We start from the raw sequence: 23046 nt of genomic DNA on the forward strand, positions 1-23046 counted from the left end.
ATTCATTCATTTCATTTCATCATGTTAATCTTATGCATTTACCGGTGTATGTTTACATCATATTTCCTTAGTTGTGTTGCCTCAAGTTTTTATGTTTGTGTGAGCTATTCAATGTTAAATTATTAAAAAATTACATACTCATGTGAGCACATTTCTATGTATCATATATTATATATGTTTTTAATTTATTTTCAAATTGAAGTAATTTCATTTAGTATCTTTATTTTAACTGACTATAGTAAATTGATTTCTTCTGTTATTTAAACTGATATAGAGCGAAAACAACACTCGTAGTAGATCTCTTTCCTTCTTAAATTCATTCAAACTGCACCAAGTCACACACATCATAAATATCAGGCCTCTAAATATGTCTGATTGTTCCTTTTTAAGATCCATGGATTATTCTCTGAGAAAATATCCATCCCACAATGTAAAAGAAAATATAGAAAAACCCTGAATCCACCTCCTGATCCAGATCTGCATCAAATCCCAGTCCTGACCCTGAACCACATCCCTCCATCAGATTAGATGGTAATCTGCCCAGTGGTCAGTGTGTGATCCCACAAACAAACACACAAACACACAGCGGTAAACGTGATTGTATTAGTGATACTTGGTTTTCTGTATGTTATGTTTCTGTTTTCCATGTGATTTGTTCCTTTGTCTGTTTTTAAAGTTGGTAGTTATTGATTTCTCTGATTTATTTTGTTTATATGAAAAGATAATGATATATACAAAATATTGTAACAACACAAAACTGAATATTTATAATTGGTGCTGACAAACTCACACGTCTGCTGCTGATCATGATCACGATCAATGAATAGATCACACATTTTAATGTTTTAATGAAACATCAGGTTGAACAAAAAAACAAAGTATAAAAACACTGATATAAAATGAGGCAGAAAACATTTGAATAAAATACATTTTTTTTAAAAACAATAAAAACATGTCAAAGTTTCAGTTTTCTTCTGGTTCTGATCTTTGCAGACGACATCACAAACCTTCACTCGTTCAGTGAAGCTCAGTCTGAAGTCAGCTCACCTGCAGGCGCAGCTCGGTGAGGGATTGTGGGCAAGGGAGAGTTAATACTGTTTGAAAATGAGCTCATATTTACAAAATCAGCTTCTCAGAATGAAAAGATCTAAATATTAATCTAATGTAACATATTGTGGAGGTGGGGGGGTTGGGAGAGCACCTTCACCTGGACCAGAGGAGAGCTGTTAGCTCGTTGATCCTCAGGTTAAAAGGTGGCGGCTGAGCTGCCTCACTGAGACATGCACAGAGGACAGAGACACAAGAGACTCACTCAGGACTGAGACACACGGTGTGTTGAGACTTCACGAGAGATGTCGAGCTGCAAAGCCGAGGTTCCAGCTAAGAAGCAGAAACTGCTGCTGCCCAGCACCTGCGCTGGTTGATCCTCTCCCAGCCCCTCCCCTCCACACATGTCATATTTAAGGATTGTGTTTCCAACAAACTAAAACATCTTGTTCTGATCTGAATGATTAAATTCCTGTTTCTCAGGATCAGATTATTTTGTATTCATGAGATCGTCTGTGTTTTATTACGACAGAGACGTGAGGTGATAATCACAAGACACTGGAATGTGCTTCTGAAAAACTCACAAACACATTAAAAACACACAATACTGATAAAATCCTCTCAGGGAAGTTTAGAAGTCTGTCTCTACCTGTCTTTCTCCACCTGTCTACCTGTCTGTCTTCACCTGTCTATCTGTCTGTCTCCACCTGTCTACCTGTCAGTCCCTACCTGTCTGTCTTCACCTGTCTACCTGTCTGTCTTCACCTGTCTACCGGTCCTTGGCAGAGCGCAGGTCAGTGGTGATTGGGTCGTGCTGGATCGTCTGGTGCAGTATCAGAGCCAGTAAACCAGCTCGGTTGGTCATGGCCGTCCTCAGGTTCCTCTCCTGCTCGAACAGCTCGTCCAGTTTGTACCACTGCCAGAGAGAGAGGGACATCATGTGGTCAGTCGTAGCCGTGACGCCGGCGTCAGTGATGTTAACAGAGTTGTTTTGGTGCGTACCACTCGGACTCGCTCCAGGTCGACCTCTGCCCGGCGCAGTTTCTCCCAGCAGTAATGTTTGTTACACTTCCTCTTAGAAACGCGGCAGAACTCTCCGGTCGGCTCGAAGACGTCTTTCACCAGAGGACAGCCGCAGACCTCGTCAGCCGGGACCTGATGTGTTGAGAGACAGAATCTTGTGCTCTGATACAAAAATCAGTTTCTGAAGACTATGAATTTTATTTAATGTGTCAATAAAGGTCTGTGATTTTGAATCTGAGAATTTGAGACTCTGAGATTGCGTCATCCATCGGAGGATGTATTTAAAGACTGATTGCATCACAGCAGCGCGACTACACTGTCCCGTCCGAAGCCTCCTGTGCATGGAACCTTCCCGATCCAACGTATCCCATGACTCATTGTGCTTCTGTGTTCAACTGTTATGATGAAATGGCGGCAGCAAGAGAGGCAAAAAACTGAATGAATATATATTTTGTACGCTAGCACTCAACAGAACAGCTACCATTACACACTCGAAAAAACATTGTTTCAACATTTTAAACCAAAAAAGAACTTTCCTGTCTTTAGCTCTGTTGCTAGGCGACGGCTGTAAGGGCGGGACAAGCTGGTGACGCAATAGGACCAGAACGTGTCATTATGGTTCAGACAACGCGATCTACACGGCCGATGTAGGATGCAGCCGACAGGAGGAAGTGTAGTTAACGTGTGGAGGAAGTATGGTTAACATGCAGAGGAAGTGTAATAATATGAAGAGGAAGTGTAATAAGGATGCAGAGGAAGTGAACACGTAGAGGAAGTGTAGTTAATGGACTCAAACTTTATTAAAAAACTTTTTCAAAGAGGAGAGAAATGAAACAGCCCCCTCTGCTGGTGTGGAGGGAAACTTACCTTTGGATCTCTGGAGTGTTCAGGACATAAAACCTGCAGCCGCTTACAGTACGTCTTACTCTGAGGGTTATACACATCACAGAACAACCTGGTGGCTCTGAGAGACAGACACACACATGAGAGACAGACAGGTTTAAAGGTCTACTCAACCATAACAACACTTTTCTAATGCGAAAGACAAACAGGAAGGACTTACCCTTCTATACGTGTTGGGTACATGGAGCCGAACGACGTCTGACTCTCATACTGTTAGACAAGCAGAAAGAGAGACAGGCAGAGAGACAGACAGGTGTGATCAGTCGTGGCAACATCATAGACTGTAAATAAAGATGGATGATACGACAGTTCCATGCATTGAAGCCAAAATGTTTTCCCCTAGTGGTCGGCTGCAGTATAGGTCATAAACCCCAACACCTGCATGTTAGCAGATGGGACCAAACTAAAAACCAGAGACATGTACACAATGATGTCATCATCCGTGTCACACCAAGACCTCCCACTGTCTCCTCCAACCACTGGACACAAGGGTCCTCAAGTGTCTTTCTGCTAGAAGACAAAAAATATGTCCACACACTGGACACTGACCTTAGCATAGCATCTCTCCATGTGTCTCAGCGCCACCTTTGGGTTGACGGGGTGACTGCAGGACACACAGAAGATCTGAAGGTCAGTGTCATCACCGTCACCTTCAGTCACCTGAGGAGAGACAGACAGGTCAGACAGAGACACAGACAGATTAGAAAGAGACAGACAGGTCAGATAGAGACAGACAGGTCAGAGAGAGACAGACAGGTCACAGAGACACAGACAGATCAGATAGAGACAGACAGGTCAGAGAGAGACAGGCAGGTCACACAGAGAGGGACAGGTCACAGAGAGACAGACAGGTCAGATAGAGACAGACAGGTCAGAGAGAGACAGACAGGTCACAGAGACACAGACATATCAGAAAGAGACACAGACAGGTTACAGAGAGACAGGCAGGTCACACAGAGAGGGACAGGTCACAGAGAGACAGACAGGTCAGATAGAGACAGGCAGGTCACACAGAGAGAGACAGGTCAGATAGAGACAGACAGGTCAGACAGACTCCGTGTCTCGTACCTCCTCATGCTGTTGGACCTGCTGCAGTTTGGCGTTGGCGATGATGCCTTCGAGCTCGTGAAAACGTTTTTCCATCAGCGTGAGGCGGAGTCTCGCCGCCTGCTGCTCCCTCCTGATTCGCTCCAGCTGTCTCCGCCCCATCTCCTCTGCAATGCACGGACTCTGCTGCCACTGCTGGATCCTCTGAGGCAGGATCTCGTAGATACGACTGAAACAAAGACAAAAAGACGGTGTCCAGAGTCCAGGAGACATCCTTGTCTTCCCTGTTGTTCAGGTGTCTCTTCACTCACTTGGTGGCGAGCTTCATCCCACAGTCATCTGAGCAGTATTTAGAGCTGGTCCTCGCTGGTTCCACACATCCTGGACCCAGACACTGCCTCACGGACCCGCCCACCTCTTTGACTCCGCCCTCTAAGGCTCGCTCGCTGTGCCGCACGCGCTCCTTGTGCCGCTGCTTCGCTTTGTGGCGCCGTGGCTTCACCTCCTCTTTAGGAACGGACACAGTCTTCTACAGGACATTATGGGAGTGTTAGTGACATCATCAGTGACATCATTAGAGGATTAAATGACGTCCTCACCTTTTTCTCCGGCTTCTTCTCTTGTCTCTTCACGTGTTTCACCTTCACCGCCTTCTTCCTCGGAGAGTCTGACTGAGTGTCTTCGTCCTCGCTGTGCCACACCTGCAACAGGAAGACGCATCAATTGACAGGAAGTGGCTGTTCTGACAGTTGATTGGTCAGAGACGCTCACTGACCATGTCTCTGTATCCGGCAGCTCTGTACTGCTCGTAAAGCTCCAGCTCACTCTCGCTGAAAACCTCATCTTCCTCCTCATCATCCTCATCATCGTCTGTCTGATGCCCTGACCCTGTCCTCAAAAGGCTCCGCCCCCTGGCGCCGCTCCGAGCCATCTCCTCGTCTCGGACCCGAAGCATCTTCTGCTCAGAAAGAGGAACGGGAACCTAGCATCAGGTTTGACGACAAGAGGAAACCTGCACCTGTCTTACGCAGGGGTCGGAATGTAAGAAGCATGATGGTTCAACCCCATCATCTGCCAAAACATGGAACCGACAAAACAACAAAACCTGGACTGGATGTCTGGACCGGATTTCAGTTAAGGAAACACTCAAATCCTGTGACCACTCACCCTCGCTCGGACCTCACACTGCCTGAGTCGGCACTTCTGTCGGATTTTGTTGGGACCTCCAAACTTCTTCATGTCTTTGCAGAAGTCGCACTGAGCGCAGTCCTCCGTCCTCAGGCACGCCTCGCACTCTCCACACATCCTGGCCGAACGCTTGATCTGCAACAGAAACAAAGATCACGTGACCAGAGAAGACTTGTCGCTACAAGATCTCGTCCGACATCTGGTGAAGAGTCGTTGTGTGGCTGCTTTGAGCCGAAATGACACAATCATCCATGTTAACTGCTGCCTGTGCCGATTTGTGACACACCCACCTCTGGGCCCCTTCCCCTACCAGCCCAGTTGCTTGGTTACCTGAGAGCTCCTCCTCCTGTCCATCTTAGGGTGGGGGGTGGAGCTTCCATCTGCCTCAAGCGTGTCGTCTCCATCTGGCCCCGCCTCTTTCTCCTCCTTTTCCTTTATCTTCTTCGGACGGTATTTAATCTCCAGAGACGAGTTTCTGTCTGAGACAGAACATTCAGCTGATGGCTAACTGACAAATAATGGTTAACTGACAGATGATGGTTAACTGACAGATGATGGTTAACTGACAGCTGATGGTTAACTGACAGATGATGGTTAACTGACAGCTGATGGTTAACTGACAGCTGATGGTTAACTGACAAATGATAGTTAACTGACAGCTGATGGTTAACTGACAGCGGACGGCTAACTGACAGATGATGGTTAACTGACAGATGATGGTTAACTGACAGCTGATGGTTAACTGACAGCTGATGGTTAACTGACAGCTGATGGTTAACTGACAGCTATGGTTAACTGACAGGTGATGGTTAACTGACAGATGATGGTTAACTGACAGCGGACGGCTAACTGACAGCTGATGGTTAACTGACAGCTGATGGTTAACTGACAGCTGATGGTTAACTGACAGATGATGGTTAACTGACAGCTGATGGTTAACTGACAGATGATGGTTAACTGACAGATATGGTTAACTGACAGATGATGGTTAACTGACAGATGATGGTTAACTGACAGATGATGGTTAACTGACAGATATGGTTAACTGACAGATGATGGTTAACTGACAGCTGATGGCTAACTGACAGATGATGGTTAACTGACAGATGATGGTTAACTGACAGATGATGGTTACCTGACAGATGATAGTTAACTGACAGCGGACGGCTAACTGACAGATGATGGTTAACTGACAGATGATGGTTAACTGACAGCTGATGGTTAACTGACAGATGATGGTTCCCTGACAGATGATAGTTAACTGACAGCTGATAGTTAACTGACAGATGATGGTTAAATGACAGATGATGGTTAACTGACAGATGATGGTTAACTGACAGATAATGGTTAACTGACAGCTGATGGTTAACTGACAGCTGATGGTTAACTGACAGATATGGTTAACTGACAGATGATGGTTAACTGACAGATGATGGTTAACTGACAGCTGATGGTTAACTGACAGCTGATGGTTAACTGACAGATGATGGTTAACTGACAGATGATGGTTAACTGACAGATGGTAGTTAACTGACAGCTGATGGTTAACTGACAGATGATGGTTAACTGACAGATATGGTTAACTGACAGCTGATGGTTAACTGACAGATATGTTAAATGACAGATGATGGTTAACTGACAGCTGACGGCTAACTGACAGATGATGGTTAACTGACAGATGATGGTTAACTGACAGCTGATGGTTAACTGACAGCTGATGGTTAACTGACAGCGGACGGCTAACTGACAGCTGATGGTTAACTGACAGCTGATGGTTAACTGACAGCTGATGGTTAACTGACAGATGATGGTTAACTGACAGCTGATGGTTAACTGACAAATGATAGTTAACTGACAGCTGATGGTTAACTGACAGCTGATGGTTAACTGACAGCGGACGGCTAACTGACAGATGATGGTTAACTGACAGATGATGGTTAACTGACAGATGATGGTTAACTGACAGCTGATGGTTAACTGACAGATGATGGTTAACTGACAGATATGGTTAACTGACAGCTGATGGCTAACTGACAGCTGATGGTTAACTGACAGCTGATGGTTAACTGACAGATATGGTTAACTGACAGGTGATGGTTAACTGACAGTTGATGGTTAACTGACAGCGGACGGCTAACTGACAGCTGATGGTTAACTGACAGATGATGGTTAACTAACAGTGACAGATGATGGTTAACTGACAGATGATGGTTAACTGACAGATGATGGTTAACACTGACTGACACGTTAGCAGTTATCAGAGATCACTGACCTCTGCAGGACGGACAGTACCACACTCTGATGGCTTTAGCTGCTTTCTCTGAAACTCCAATACAGCTTCCATGAAACCACTCAGAACAGCTGTCGCACCCTCTGTCACACAGACAGGTAGAGAGAGATAGGTAGAAAGAGATGGGGACAGAGAGACAGGTAGAGACAGACAGGTAGAGAGAGAGAGGGACAGACAGACAGGTTGAGAGAGAGAGGTAGAGAGAGAGAGGGACAGAGAGACAGGTAAAGCCAGACAGGTAGAGAGAGAGAGGGACAGTCAGACAGGTAGAGAGAGAGAGGGACAGAGAGACAGGTAAAGCCAGACAGGTAGAGAGAGAGAGGGACAGACAGACAGGTAGAGAGAGACAGGTAGAGAGAGAGAGAGACAGGTTAGTTTTCAAGAACTCGTCTGTTGTTTAAAACATTTTGTCAAAACTTTATTTACATCATGAAACAGTTGATGTCTGGCTTCCTGCAGACGCAGTAAACAGGGGAGTTGCGGGTTTCCAAGGCAACCCGTGCTCCTCCTCTTCCTCCCTCTTCACCTTCATCTTCACGTCCTCCCTCCTCCTCTTCAGGGCCCAGTTCGGTCGCTGCCTCCTCAGACTGAAACACAACAAACAGGAAACAGATGAAAGGAGTTCAACATATCCAGGGTCTGTTTTCTTTATCATGCTTCACTGAACCTGACATCGTCCTGGTAACAGATGAAGCTGGTTCTCGACTGGGAACTGGTATCCAGCTACAAGCGTGTTCATGTAGCAGAGGAGAAGTCGTGACTTACGAACATTGTCAGAACCATTAAGTTCTTAATATAAGAAGAAACAGTGACACCTGTTGGTGGCTTCAGTAACAGCTACAAACAAAAGTGATGTTGAACAAAGTGACACATAAACAATGATCACATGAGAAGAAAGAAACATTAGATATGAATTCAATCTTTAATGTAAATAACTAAAGATTAACTCTAAAAAAACAGTAATTTTATTAAAGTTATAACTCAGTTTATTTTGTCTGATGATAAATAAACTATTATAAACATGTGATGCAGATAAAAAGATTGTTTCTGCTGCTGAACCAGAGGAGACGTGAAGATGTGATGAGCTCAGTCCGACTCAAATGTTAATTTATCATGATGAGAAATAATAAACAGTCTTTGTATCATTTTTAATAAAACATCAGAGTTTTTTTATTTCTCCTCATGTCTGCAGTGATCGGATTGGTCCGTAGTTCAATCATTGCTCCTTAACTTTAGTGGTTCATCATCTGTTACCATGGTGATTTATTATTAAATCTGATGTTACCTGGATAACCACAGATCCTGGATCGCAGTCCAGAGCTCAGGAGAACAACTTAAAGGGCGATTACACAGTTTTTATTTCTGTCCAGACCACATTAGACCAGGATCTGTGACCTGAGCTGGACACAGAAGTGGACTTCAGAGACCCGGATCCCATCAGACCAGGTCTGGATCAGACTCATGAGGAGAACTCGACAGGTCCAGACAAATAAAAAGGTTTTTCTCTGCACAAGAGACCCGGGTCAGAAACCACATCACTAACGACAAACCCAGACCCCCTCAGACCGGGTCTGCGGGTCCGGACCCCCCTCTCACAGACTCCGGTGGTCCCGTGCATCACAGGGAAGATCAGACGTCACACTCACCATGATGACGTGGAGTCAGACCTTCACCTCCATCTGTCCCCTCAGAGCCTTTTTATTTCCCATCAGATCTGCAGGAGACTCTTTGTCTCCCCCTCCTCATCACCATCTTCATCATCATCATCTTCATCTTCACTCTCTTCTTCTTCTTCTTCTCTGTGCGGGAAATAAAGCGACACCTACAGGCCTGACTGACACTGCTGCACTTCTCTGTCTGTGCAACAGGGGGCAGCACCGGAACACAGAACCACGTCAGTGAGCGACAACACAAGTAAGAATCCAGTAATAATCTGATCAATAATAATCAATAATAATAACCCAGAATATTCCATCTCTCGTGTTTCGCTCTTTATTATTTTCACAGGTGATAACTGAAATATTGATTTGATCAGAAAATACGTGAATAAGGTCTGTGACTTTTTTATTCTTTCAAATTTAAAGTATTAAAAATAACTGTGCAAGGTTTATCTGCTGCTTCCGCTTCATCACTTCTTCTTCTCCATGATCATCACTGATAAAAAAAATTGTTACCGCAACCGATCAGTTAGTTTCAAGTCATTGTTAACATTAATTTACAATAATAAATAGACACCGGACTTCATGACCGTGTGTGCGTGTGTGTGTGTGTGTGTGTGTGTGTGTGTGTCTATGTGTGTGTGTGTGTGTGTGTGTGTGTGTGTGTGTGTGTGTGTGTGTGTGTGTGCGTGTGTGTGCGTGTGTGTGTGTGTCTATGTGTGTGTGTGTGTGTGTTAGTATGTATTTAAAGGAAGCGGAGGAGGAGGCGATTACACGCGCTCCGGACGAAACTGCAAACTGTTTATTAAGAGAAAAGAGACAAAGAAGAAGAACGAAAGAAGAACCAGGTTTGATTCTTTTTGTTTCTTCGTTTATTCTGAAAATATTTAGAAAATGTTTCTTATTAATTTAACTCAGACTCAACTCGTTTTTTCTAACTTTAATTTAAGAGACAGATTGGTCAGACAAACTTTAATTCACATTGGTGAAACATAACCGTCACAGTAAATTGATTTAATGTATTATTGTTTTTGTGTCAAGAGCTGTAGAACACAACTGGATATTATCTTTAATGTTTTAACTATATTATTAAAAGAACCCAGAACTTTTACTGATCTTAAGTTCTGATGATGTAAAATAATGTGTTTATCATTATTATTAATCATGTATAATATAATAAATTATGCTGTTGCAGCTGGTGCAGCTGATGTAATGAGTTAATTTGCTGCTGAGTAGATTCATCAATTGTTTTATTGATTGATATTTAAATTATCTGACGTCAGTCCACAGAACAATAAAATGGATCTAGTGAAGTAAATGTACTCAGTTAATTTCCACTTATTAGTTTTTATGATCACGTTACATCAGCAGGATGGAAGTGACATCACACACCTCCAACCCCACAGAGGGCGGAGTCAGTCATAACCCAAACCAATCGGAATGCATCTCGAGTCAGCCAACAGCCAATGGGACGCTGCCACATCAAGACGCAGGTGAGACAGTGATCGTGATGTCATCATGTCTCTGATGACATCACACATTTTGATCCACGTCCTTCCTGAACCACAGGAAGTTGGCGTGAAGGGACAACCTGAAGGTCACCTGACCTCTGGCTCAGGAATTATCCAGATAGAGTTCAAGATCTGAAGCTCTGTGATTGGCTGAATAGGAGTCGTATTTGATAACATGGCACTTAAACATCCTTTCTGTGCAGAGGAGGCCCCGCCCCCTCCCTCTGATAGGTCAGAAGATGACCTCAGCGATGACTCTTTGACAGGCAGCTCCTCCACCAATGACGTCTCTCGACTGCTGCCCCCCCACCCCATCACAGCTCCCCGCAAACAGAAAGGTAACATCATCATCCGCCATGTCGCTTGTGATGTCATCTGCGATGTCACCGCTGATGTCATCTGTGATGTCATCTCTCTGTGTCTCAGGTGTGGACGACTCATCAGTGTCTCCTGGTCCTGTCCGTGCTCCTCCTCCTCCATCATCTAGCTATAGCAGACACAGCTGCAGCCTTCCTCATCATCACCATCGTCCCCACCATCATCAGAGCGCCAGTCAGAAGCGTCTGTCCTCCACTAAAAGCCACGCCTCCATAAAAAGCGACGCTGCCCACATCAAGGAGGTCGCTGGAGATGGTGAGCCAATCAGCTTCAGTCTGTAGTTGTGTGGTCACGTGGTTGGGTGGTCGCTGGACATGTGGGAGGAGTCAACGACAATACAACTCAGTCGATGTTTTCATACTTTAGTTTAAAAACAAGCTGACCAAGGGAAAAACAAATTCCTCAGCAGAGGTAATGGTGTCCATACAACAGCGCCCCCTGTGGCCACTGATCTGTGGTAACATGTAATATGTTAACATCCGTAATTACTGTTACCAACAGTCAAGATGTTTTCAAACATAAAATAATGACATTTCCTGTAGTTGGTGTTTGTGAAGCAGCAGCAGCAGGTTGTCGGGTCCGACTCGTTCAAACAGGAACATGTGGGAACATCCAGGCGAGGGGCGGAGCCTGTAGAGCAGCAGGGGCGGAGCCTGTAGAGCAGCATGAGGCCGGACATGAAGTATAAACTCTGCTCTGGCAAGATCAGTGTTGTTGTTTACAGCTCATCCACAGACAGTTACAGACGCATGTCAGTTTATCTTCTGGACGTTCTGTTTATCTCTGTCAGACACTCACAGTCTGTGGACTCCTCCCTGCTGCTCATCTGGCTCCTGTTCAAACATCAACTGCTCTGTTCACCGTCCCCCTGGTCTGTCTCTGTCTGTCTCTGTCTGTGTCTGTCTCTACAGACTGTTGTGTTCACTGTCCCCTGGTCTGTCTCTGTCTCTACAGACTGATGTGTTCACTGTCCCCTGGTCTGTCTCTACAGACTGATGTGTTCACTGCCTCAGTCTGTCTCTGTCTGTCTCTGTCTCTACAGACTGATGTGTTCACTGTCTCTGTCTGTCTCTGTCTCTACAGACTGATGTGTTCACTGCCTCAGTCTGTCTCTGTCTGTCTCTGTCTCTACAGACTGATGTGTTCACTGTCCCCTGGTCTGTCTCTGTCTCTACAGACTGATGTGTTCACTGTCCCCTGGTCTGTCTCTGTCTCTACAGACTGATGTGTTCACTGTCCCCTGGTCTGTCTCTGTCTGTCTCTGTCTCTACAGACTGATGTGTTCACTGTCCCCTGGTCTATCTCTGTCTGTCTCTGTCTCTCCAGTCTGATGTGTTCACTGTCCCCTGGTCTGTCTCTGTCTCTACAGACTGATGTGTTCACTGTCCCCTGGTCTGTCTCTACAGACTGATGTGTTCACTGCCTCAGTCTGTCTCTGTCTGTCTCTGTCTCTACAGACTGATGTGTTCACTGTCTCTGTCTGTCTCTGTCTCTGTCTCTACAGACTGATGTGTTCACTGCCTCAGTCTGTCTCTGTCTGTCTCTGTCTCTACAGACTGATGTGTTCACTGTCCCCTGGTCTGTCTCTGTCTCTACAGACTGATGTGTTCACTGTCCCCTGGTCTGTCTCTACAGACTGATGTGTTCACTGTCCCCTGGTCTGTCTCTGTCTGTCTCTGTCTCTACAGTCTGATGTGTTCACTGTCCCCTGGTCTGTCTCTGTCTCTACAGACTGATGTGTTCACTGTCCCCTGGTCTGTCTCTACAGACTGATGTGTTCACTGTCCCCTGGTCTGTCTCTGTCTGTCTCTGTCTCTACAGACTGATGTGTTCACTGTCCCCTGGTCTGTCTCTACAGATCGCTGTGTTCACTGTCTCTGTCTGTCTCAGCCTGTCTCTGTCTCCACAGCCTGATGTGTTCACTGTCCCTTGGTCTGTCTCTGTCTCTACAGACTGATGTGTTCACTGTCCCCTGGTCTGTCTGTCTCTGTCTCTACAGACTGATGTGTTCACTGTCCCCTGGTCTGTCTCTGTCTGTCTCTGTCTCTACAGACTGATGTGTTCACTGTCCCCTGGTCTGTCTCTGTCTGTCTCTGTCTCTACGGACTGCTGTGTTCACTGTCCCCTGGTCTGTCTCTGTCTGTCTCTGTCTCTACAGACTGATGTGTTCACTGTCCCCTGGTCTGTCTCTGTCTGTCTCTGTCTCTACAGACTGATGTGTTCACTGTCCCCTGGTCTATCTCTGTCTCTACAGTCTGATGTGTTCACTGTCCCCTGGTCTGTCTCTGTCTCTACAGATTGCTGTGTCCACTGTCTCCTGGCCTGTCTGTTCTGCGAGACGCTGTCCATGTGTTTTGCAGTGGGGGAGTGTCTAGCGTGCGGAGTGGGCGGGGCCGGATGCTGCAGCGCCGCTGATGGTTGCTGCTGCTGCTGCGTGGAGGCGGCGGGGGAGGCGGCCTGCACGGAGGAGGCGTGTCAAGCCGTGCTGGACTGTGGGATCCTGGAGGACTGCTGTGGCTCGTCCGACTGCATGGACATCTGTCTGGAGTGCTGCTCCCTCTGCTTCCCCTCGTAGACCAGCCAATCAGAGGCAGCCTACAAGATGAGGTCACAGACACTGAACCAGACCAGTAGGACTGATGACATCATAACTCTGATCTTCGTGTCACCTGATTGACCTGATGGTGACTGGGATGGCGTCTCCGTGTGGGACCACGTCCTCAAAGTCACTTTGACTTCCTCATGTTTTAAATGATTCTTATTATCATGACGACAAAAGTTAAAGCTACAATGTGAAGATCAACATGTGCCAGTGTAACATGAGTACATGTAATCAGATTACTCTAGACTACTACTTATGGACTCTATGTGCAGCTCTGAGTGACGACAGGAGTAAACCTGACTGACAGCTCAGGGGGTGGGGGGGCGAGGCTGGGTGGGACAGGAAGTTGGTCCTGCTGGGACAGGAAGTGCGTGTTTGTTGAAGCTATGTGCCAGGACATCCAAACAGGAAACAGGAAATCACTGCGATGACAACTCCACCTGACCTCTGACCTCCGGGCAGAGCAACATCAAAGAGACGAACACAGTACAGACCCAGTATCACCGACAGAGATGATTCTGAAACGTCGAGATCAGAAACATGACCGGAAAAGACTCATTTAAGCTTTTAAGGTCTGACACTGCCCCCTGGTGTTCAGACTGAAGACTTGTAATCTGCCTGAGGAAACACACAGACACAACCACCAGGATGTCATGAATTTATTTCGGTATAAAAGTTTGGTCTATAAAAACTGAGACTACAGACATTTACATGAACATTAAAAATGAAATGAATCCCTTCTTCATGAAGCTGTCGTTACTATGGTAACTATGGCTGGATCTCTGTTCTGGAACATCACTGGGTTCAAGGAGTCAATTCAGCAAATATCAGGACATTGATCTATTTAATGTAAAATGAATTGATAAAGTTGATTTTATAAAACTAATTCTGTACGTTGGTCATTATAAATGAGGATAAAGCCTCTCTCCAGTCCAGAATGAACTCTGCTGTAATATATGCGTAATATTCCTTTGACTGAGACCAGAACAGACGATCATTACGTTTCCTGTCTCCAACACAGTGAGAAGTTACCTGCTGTGATGTCACAGATGGAGGCGTGGCTACAGGAATCTGTGCCACATGTGAAAGATTCTGAATTACATCAGCACAGCACTTCAATGCTAACTTTTGCTAATATCAGCTATGTAGCAAACATTTATATAGCGCTCCTTTAAAAGATTTTCGGGGAGGGGGGGAAATTCCATTTGTAAAAAAAATTATATATAGCTTAATATCTATATAAATATAATTTTAACTGAACTGTTATCAACCAGTTACTGATCAGCTGCTGCTCTACTGACCAATCAGCTGCGAGTTATTTCAGTTTGGACGATGTGCTTCTGGGCTGATGTTGACGAGGATGAAACAGCACAGCTGTCGCCATGGTGACACTGGTGACAATGGGAGCACTGGAAGACACAGTAGTTACCATGGTTATCTAAGTGATATCATAGTGACAATGTTTCTCTCACACACACACACACAGAGAGAGAGAACAGTTACCATGGAAACACCTGTGTGAAACTGACAGGCTCACAGTGGTTACCATGGTTACACTGTAGGACACATTTGCTCTCTGTGACATCACTTTTATATTCTGTTCATTTTGGTGAAAACTATTTCTATTAAAAGATGAAGAGTCCAGCCTCTGGCCAATAAGATCCCTGCATACGTGATGATGTCATCAGAGGTCCTCCTCCATGCTCCAGCTGCTCCTCCTGCTGCTGCTCTTAGACGCTCCACAGGACAGCAGGGGGTCCGACATCAAGCCCCCTCCCCTACCTCCCCCCTCCTGCATCAGGATGTCTCCCAGGCTCTGGAGCTCCGTCAGCCCCACGTCCGCCATCAGGTCGGCAGAGAAGACAGTGGAAGCCCCCCGAGGCTCGTCCAGCTCCACGAAGCTCAGGGCGTCCAGATCCAGGGAGGGAGGCGCCAGGGAGGAGAAGGGGTGAGGTAGAGTTGGGGAAAGAAGAGTAGAGGAGGAGGAGGCGGGGGGAGGCGAAGAAGAGGAGGAGGTGAGGCCATGCAGACGAGCCTGGAGCTCCAGCTCCTACAAAAAAAGATAGTCACGTCAGAGTTCAGAGGTCAAAGACCCCTTTCCCACCTGCACCAGTCAAACACATCTGTATCCAGGTGGGATCTGTTCACACCTGCACCACTATGATGCGTTTCTATCCAGATGTGATTTATCCTGATCTCATTCACACCTGGCATTAACCCACTGAGATCTGATCTCTGTCCAGCTCACGTCACATCCTCCTCTCGATTGGAGCAAAAAGAGACAGAAGGAGAAATACCTGTTGAAGCTCCTCCCCCTCCTCACCTGTATGCGCAGCAGCAGCGAGTGGTTGGCGTTCTCCAGCCTCCTCTGTCTCTCCTCCACCTCTCGCGCCCTCTGCTGTTCTTTCTGCATTTTGCGAATGTAATCCACCGACGCCCTCAGGATGGTCCCTTTGTTCCACCTCATCTCCCTGATCAGCCAATCACAGGCCACGCCTAGTTAGCACACAACACCAACGAGCACAGTGAGACATACGTGTGGTTTGTTAAGTGTTTACTGACAGGTCGGTGGATTTGGGGATCAGGTCTCCGAGTTCTTTGATGCGGTCGTTGATGTTGAACCTCCTCCTCCTCTCGACTGAAACAGAAACAATATCAATATTATCAATATTATTATTATTATTATTATTATCATTATTATCATTATTATCATTATTATTCAGTCTTGATTGCAGCGCTCATCAGAACTCACTGAGGTTGTGGTTGTCCTTCTTCTGTCTCTCTTTGACCAGAGTTTTTGTCTCCACTTCTACAACAACACAGTTAAATATATTTAAATTACAATTATCGCTCCCTCCAGGTTTTCCTGAAATATCGAGTTCACGAGAATAAGACAACCTGAAAACATTACGCCTGCAGCCACCGGGTGTCGCCGGTGTGGAGAAATAAAACATTTCACATGTGTGGAGAAAGGAAATGTGAATGAATGACCTTGGACAGAATGAGGCAGCCGGTTGGAATGTGAGGAAATCTTTTAACATGAAGGTTTCAGAAGCAACAATAATGAGGGTTTTACACGAGTCCATGTTGATGAAGACCCGAAAACACAAGAGCCAGGAAAACACTAATTGGTGGAACTTTAGTTTCATTAAGCTACAGTTTCTACATTGAAGTGTAAAAATATTTTTACATGTAAGATGTCAGTGAATTTATTAAGTTTGTAATTTTGTTTCCATGAGAGAAGATTTTTAAAAGTTAATTCACAGTAACTTGAAAATGACAAACTACTGTTTCTGTTGAGGAAGACGTTCGTGTTGTCTGAACAGGAAGTGGGAACTGATGATGTGGAAAAATACGACTGGATGCTGAGTGTGTGTGTGTGTGTGGTGGGGGGGGGTTCATCCACAGGAAGTCGTGGTGTTGACTCATCAAAATGAAGAAGAACAGATTTTGCAGCAGAAAACAGGGAAACACGGGGGGGGGGGGCTTCACTCTCTGAGCTTTAACATCAGAACTGGTGTGAGCCAATGAGAAGCCAGCTCTGCTCACTTGTACTGTCCAATGAGTTAAACTGAGCAGAAGTCGGTCACTCACCGAACAGCTCGGTCTTGATGGCGTGAAGCTCGGCCGGGCAGCTGTTGCTAACGGTGACGGCCGGCGTGGCCATCCCTCCATTGCTGCTGTACACGTCCAGCATCGTCCCAGAGACAGGCAGCTGCAACGACCAATCACAACACAGAGTCAACGTCTCTGAAATATAGAATTTTGTTATTGGAATGAAATCTGTCCAATCATTTGAGAGAAGAAATGCTGTCGTGTAATTCTCATGTGATCCATTCATCAGACTTTTCTGTTTTTTTTAAGAATCATCATGAAGACAAATAATGTCAGCGTCGTCAGAATGAGACTTTTAAATCCAACTTGTTTTCAGAGCAGTTCTTTGTGAAGCAGCTCTGATCTGAGGTCAGTTCATGTTGCTCAGTGGAATCTGCTGATCGAACAAGAAATGATAAGAGCTGCGTCCTGCTCTCTCTCACGCACACACACACACACACACACACACACACACACACACACACACACACACACACACACACACACACACACACACACACACACACACACACACACTGAACAGGACTTACAGGGAAACAACAGATTCATGTCTGACTGAAGGAAAACCTCATGTTAAAAATGAATTAACTTTAAACACATAAACATCTCAGTGTTTCTGGATTTCTCCTATCCTATTTTACATCACATATTTAGATTATTTATTGTGAGTGGATGTTTCTTTGATCCAGTTATTAATCTTCGGACCTCTGCAGAAGAAATGTTCCTGCAGTGTCTCTAGAATCTGTACAACCTCAATGAGAAGTTCTGTTAGTCAATAAACCATAATAAATGACTTAAGTACTGAAACTGTGTCAAAAATTTGAAAAATTCTAAAAAAGTTTTTTAATCAAATTGAAAAAACTCTGAACATGTTTGTTTTTTGAGGCATGAATATTTGTTTCCGCTCCTCGACCCCGCTCTCTGGCGCCACCATGTGATTACGATTTCAACGGCGTCATGTTAACTCTTCTGCCGGCGAACGTGGCAGCGAACAGTCTGTTCACTGAAAGTTTCTCGTAGCGTTACAGTTTGGTCTAGATACATAAATTGAAGACATTTATTCACTGAGTCTAAAAAGATTAAACCCTCATTTCTGTCAGCCTCAGTTTTAAAATAAGAAAATCACTTTATTGATCCTGAAGGAAATTCTTGTGCAGGATATTTCTCCAAAGTTACAATAACAAAGACTAAAAAGAATAAAGTATGAAAATGGGTGAGGCTGAATAGTCTGAATAGATAACACTGCGAGTTAGAAAAGATAAAACTGAACTCTTTCTACAGTTACTCTCTCTGTGTTTTTTCATTTCCATAATAAATGTTTGTGTGACAGAGGAGTCCGAGTTTAAACATAAAATAAAACATGTCTATATCGTTCTGGTTTGACTCGTCTGTTACATTCAACTGTTACTGTTCACACGTTAATGCTTCAATAATATTGATCCAATTACATCCTGTAAACCGTCAGTACAACTCTGATCACTTTATATAATACGTTGTGCTGACGACACGTTATTTAACTTTACTCCTCTCCAGAGAGGTCAGAGGTCACAGCTCAAACTGACCTGAAACAACAAGACAAACATTTTACCTCAGATTTAAGCCTCCTCTTCTCATGGTCTGGCAGTAAAACTAAAATCCTCATCTTTGATTTCACACCAACACACATTCACACACATGAATACATGCACTCAGTTACACACACACACACACACACACTCTCACACACAGTCAGCAGCAGAGCAGCAGAGCAGCAGAGCAGCTTCCCTTTCTCTTTGCTCGACTGTTGAAAAATGAGGAAACGTCTCTTTAAGAAAAAAGCTAAAAACCCTCCCAGTGTTTCATTATCAGCCTGACACACACAGACAGACACACACACAAACCAGCACACACACACCAACACACACACCAACACACACACACCAACACACAAACACAATTCTACAGCAGAAACTCCCTAACATAGATCCGCAGGCATCCTTTATCCAGTTTTTTTTCCAGCCTTAATCTACATTGAATCCAGATTTAAGCCAGTTTCAAAACAGATTTAAACCATTTTAAATTTAGATTTTATCAAATTTGAATCCAGCCTCAATCAAATTTAAAACCATATTTAACCCAGCCTTATTCTAGACTGAATCTAGTTTCAATCCTAAATCCAGTTCTAATCCTGTTTCACACCAGCCTAAACCCACTTTTAAACCAGTTTCCAACCAGATTGAATCTATCTTTAATCTACCTTAAATCCAGTTTTAAACCTGTGTCAAACCAGATTTAATCCAGTCTTAATCAAAATTTAATTCAGCCTTAATCCAGATTTAAACCAGATTCAAAAAATCTGGTTTTAAGTTTTAATCTAGACTTTTTAATCTAGACTGAATCCAGTTTCAAGTTTAAAACAAGTTTTAATCCTGTTTCAAACCAGCCTTAACCCAACGTTAAACCAGTTTCTAACCAGATTGAATCCATCTTTAATCCAGTTTCAAACCTGATTAAAACCAGATATAATCCAGATTAGATTTAACCTTGATCCACTTTTCACTTATCTTTATTCGGAGTGCATGTTAGTTTGTGCACGTGCGTGTGCATGTGTGTTACCGTGTTGGCGAGCTGTAGTCCGGAGTCCATCAGTGTCAGGAATTCGTCGTTGAGGCTCGATTCCAGGCTGATGATGTCATCAATGACGGTGTCTTCCACCTTAATGAACCAATCAGAGGACAGATGAGGTTTGTATATATTGTGTCTGTATGTGTTACTTCCTGTTCAGCCATTTATATACAGCATATCTTTTATTATTTATACTTCTTACTTCCTGTGCGCCATCTCCTGGTCGCAGTCCGGGGGCAGAGCTCAGCTGGGGGGAGTGGCTTAATGACAGCTCAGATGGCCTGTGATTGGCTGTCCCGGGGGCGATGGTTGTCTGATTGGTGCAGAGATACTGACGCACCTGCTGCTGCTGAGCCTGCTGGATGTGATACCGGGTCGGGTTCTCCAGGTGAGTCTGCACCTGAGGGGCACACAGGTGCATTAGGGGAAATGTAGGCCTCACAGTCTGTTTTCACCTCCTCCTCCTCCTCCTCCTCCTCCTCCTCCTCCTCCTCCTCCTCCTCCTCCTCCTCCTCCTCCTCCTCCTCCTCCTCCTCCTCCTCCTCCTACCTTTAGCACCTCCACAGGAACCTGAGCAGGAGGTTTGCAGGAGGATGACACAGAGACAGGCAACGAGGAGTCAGAGGAACGAAACTGATGATGATGCTGTTGCGCCTCCTTAAACTCCGCCTCCAGAGTTTGCTGACGCATCAGGTCCTGACGCATCAACACCCTGCAGGAGGAGAGGAGAGGAGAGGAGAGGAGGAGAGGAGAAGAGGAGGAGAGAGGAGGTGCAACTGGTCACTATTCCATAGAAGAGAAACAGACAGTAAAGAAGTATGTGTGTGCGTGTGATACCTGGATGACATCACGGACGTCAGTGAGGAAGATGATGATGAGGAAGGGGAGGAAGCTGCTGCTGATGTACTGAGGAGAGAAGGAAAGATGATGACGTCATCATCTCTGATCTTGTGAAATCATTTTGGTCCTGAACTGATTCAGAGACAGAAGTCAGACGTGTGTGTGGTGTGTGTGTGTGTGTGTGTGTGTGTGTGTGTGTGTGTCTAACCTGATGCTGATTGGCTGACTCTTGATCTCGTAGAAGGCATCGCAGCCTAAAGGCAACAAATTGTCGACCTCGATGTCGGCGACGATCCCAGACTCCACCCTGCCAGACGGAGACAGAACCAATCAGACTGTGACCTCAGAGGTTCTGACATCACAGCACGAGTCCAGACTGAACTCTGTCAGTTGCGGATTATTGATTCTTCTTGGTTATTATTCTGATGTGACAGATCACCTCCACCTCACTCAGGTGACCACATGACCATAGCATCCTGTTTACTGACCATGTCACAGTAAACGTCACGCCACACGATCACATGATGCAGCAACATCTGGATATCTGCCCTGAGTTTTGACTGTCAGGTTGAACAATGAAGTTTCCAGGAGAAAAGCTGCTGAGTCATGAGTCTGACAGCTGGCTCGGATTAGAGGAAAATAAAAAGGAGAATGTGAGGAGACTCAGCTTAACACCGTAAAACATGAAGCAACTAAAGCATCTGGAAACTCAAGATACAAAAACAACTGGCTGAACTTAACACTGTGTGCGTGTGCTTGTGTGTGTGTGTGTGTGTGTGTGTGTGAGAGAGCAGTGTGTGTAGGTGGAGCAACATTGATGAAGACAAGTCTCGTCTGGCTGTTGCCACTGGGAAACTACCTACCAGTGTGTGTTGTGTGCAGAAAGACCAGTTTGTATGTGTGTGTGTGTGTGTGTGTGTGTGTGTGTGTGTGTGTGTGTGTGTGTGTGTTAATCTTGAATGACTCATTGCAGGAGGAAAAGATGATCACAGGTCAAAGTTCAAACAGTAATATCCACAACCTCAGACTCCATTCCTCACTTTCACTAATCAAAGTGTTTATTTTATTCTAAACAAGTTCGAAGTGATTTACAATTTTCTTAAATAAATGTCGTTTTTTCTTTTGAAGTTTCAAGATTGTTTAAAGATGAGATTTAATAGAGACAAACATGAAGTGACTGATTCTGATCTTTATCTTCATCATCTTCACATGAATCAGCTCGTCTCTATTCAACTTGACTGAACTTTACTATTTAAGTTCATCTTCAAAATGAATCTAATAGAATTAAAATATTTATTCAAATAAAAAAAGGACGTTTATTATCTCGTAGTTAATTTCACTTGACCGATTTGAGCAGAAACATCTGGACATGTGAACCCAGGTTCCAGTCCTGGTCCCAGTCCTGGTCCCAGTCCTGGTCCCAGTCCTGGTTCTGTCCTGCTGAGGACACTCATCTGATGAAAGTTCAGAGTCTTGACTGGAGTCTGGTTCAGAAGAAGTAACGGGACTTCCGGACTCACCGGAGCAGATTGAGTGTTTCAGCCGAATCCAGGATGACGAACACGGTCTGGGGCTGGAAGATCCCGACCTCCATCCGGTCCGGCCCGGATCCGGTTCGATTCAGGACCTGGTCCGAGGTGACACCTGACATCCTCCCGGAGGCTGAGACGATCCAGCAGGAAAAGACTGGGCTGATCCACAGAGCCGGACCAGGAGCAGAACCAGGTCCAGTCTCAGGTTCAAGTCCGCCCCCTGAGAAGCAACAGACACACACACACACACGCACACACACACACACACACAGGCGCACACACACTGACCAATCATCTTCTGCCAGGCTCACCGCAGACCAATAGGAATGAGGCAGTATTCTCCGACAGCCAATGAGGCTGCTGCGGGGGCGGGGCGGCCATCTTGTTTGTTATGGTCTGAGAGGTTTACTGGAAGTTGGGGGTGGGCTGTGGTGACGTCACTCCAGCTGATCGGCTGCGCTTAGAGAGACAGGAGAGCCGACCAATCAGGGAGGGCGGTGTTTCATCAGACAGCTGACGTCACAGACAGTCAAACATCATTCAACTTTGAATTCAACAAACTGTGCTGCAGCTGGAGACACTGAGTCCTCTGAACCGGATCCATCAGGTCCTCTGAACCGGATCCAACAGGTCCTCTGAACTGGATCCTCTGAACCAGATCCAACAGGTCCTCTGAACTGGATCCAACTGGTCCTCTGAACTGGATCCAACTGGTCCTCTGAACTGGATCCTGGTGGTTCTCATGTTGGTTGAATCAGTTTATCCTGAACAATCATAACCGTGATATACTTGATTTATTTCTAAATAA

General features: G+C 45.2%; 3 protein-coding genes across 3 annotated transcripts; 1 reads left to right on the forward strand and 2 right to left on the reverse strand.

The window, feature by feature from the left end:
- Positions 1-1759: 1759 nt before the first annotated feature.
- Positions 1760-8237, reverse strand: cxxc1a (CXXC finger protein 1a). The gene is made up of 14 exons (XM_061074098.1): positions 8166-8237; positions 7925-8085; positions 7481-7581; positions 5539-5687; positions 5188-5343; positions 4796-4978; positions 4620-4721; positions 4332-4549; positions 4042-4249; positions 3523-3633; positions 3134-3183; positions 2938-3034; positions 2050-2202; positions 1760-1963 (listed from the first exon to the last, which is right to left on the reverse strand). Exons 1-14 carry the CDS (start codon positions 8235-8237, stop codon positions 1817-1819), a joined length of 1908 nt encoding a protein of 635 aa, XP_060930081.1. The 3' UTR covers positions 1760-1816.
- Positions 8238-9917: 1680 nt separating this feature from the next.
- Positions 9918-13962, forward strand: zgc:113363 (uncharacterized protein LOC791449 homolog). The gene is made up of 5 exons (XM_061073993.1): positions 9918-10004; positions 10528-10649; positions 10871-11005; positions 11094-11300; positions 13343-13962. The coding sequence occupies exons 2-5, from the start codon at positions 10529-10531 to the stop codon at positions 13618-13620; spliced, it is 741 nt and encodes a 246-aa protein (XP_060929976.1). The 5' UTR covers positions 9918-10004; position 10528; the 3' UTR covers positions 13621-13962.
- A 329-nt stretch (positions 13963-14291) lies between these two features.
- On the reverse strand, positions 14292-22464 carry tfe3a (transcription factor binding to IGHM enhancer 3a). The gene is made up of 11 exons (XM_061073989.1): positions 22227-22464; positions 20915-21013; positions 20704-20772; positions 20416-20578; positions 20069-20266; positions 19858-19956; positions 17242-17362; positions 16400-16456; positions 16210-16285; positions 15971-16118; positions 14292-15697 (listed from the first exon to the last, which is right to left on the reverse strand). The coding sequence occupies exons 1-11, from the start codon at positions 22355-22357 to the stop codon at positions 15332-15334; spliced, it is 1527 nt and encodes a 508-aa protein (XP_060929972.1). The 5' UTR covers positions 22358-22464; the 3' UTR covers positions 14292-15331.
- Between the last annotated feature and the right edge of the window lie 582 nt (positions 22465-23046).

This window comes from Limanda limanda, chromosome 7 (assembly GCF_963576545.1).
Source record: "Limanda limanda chromosome 7, fLimLim1.1, whole genome shotgun sequence".
In the NCBI taxonomy this organism is placed as follows: Eukaryota; Metazoa; Chordata; class Actinopteri; order Pleuronectiformes; family Pleuronectidae; genus Limanda; species Limanda limanda.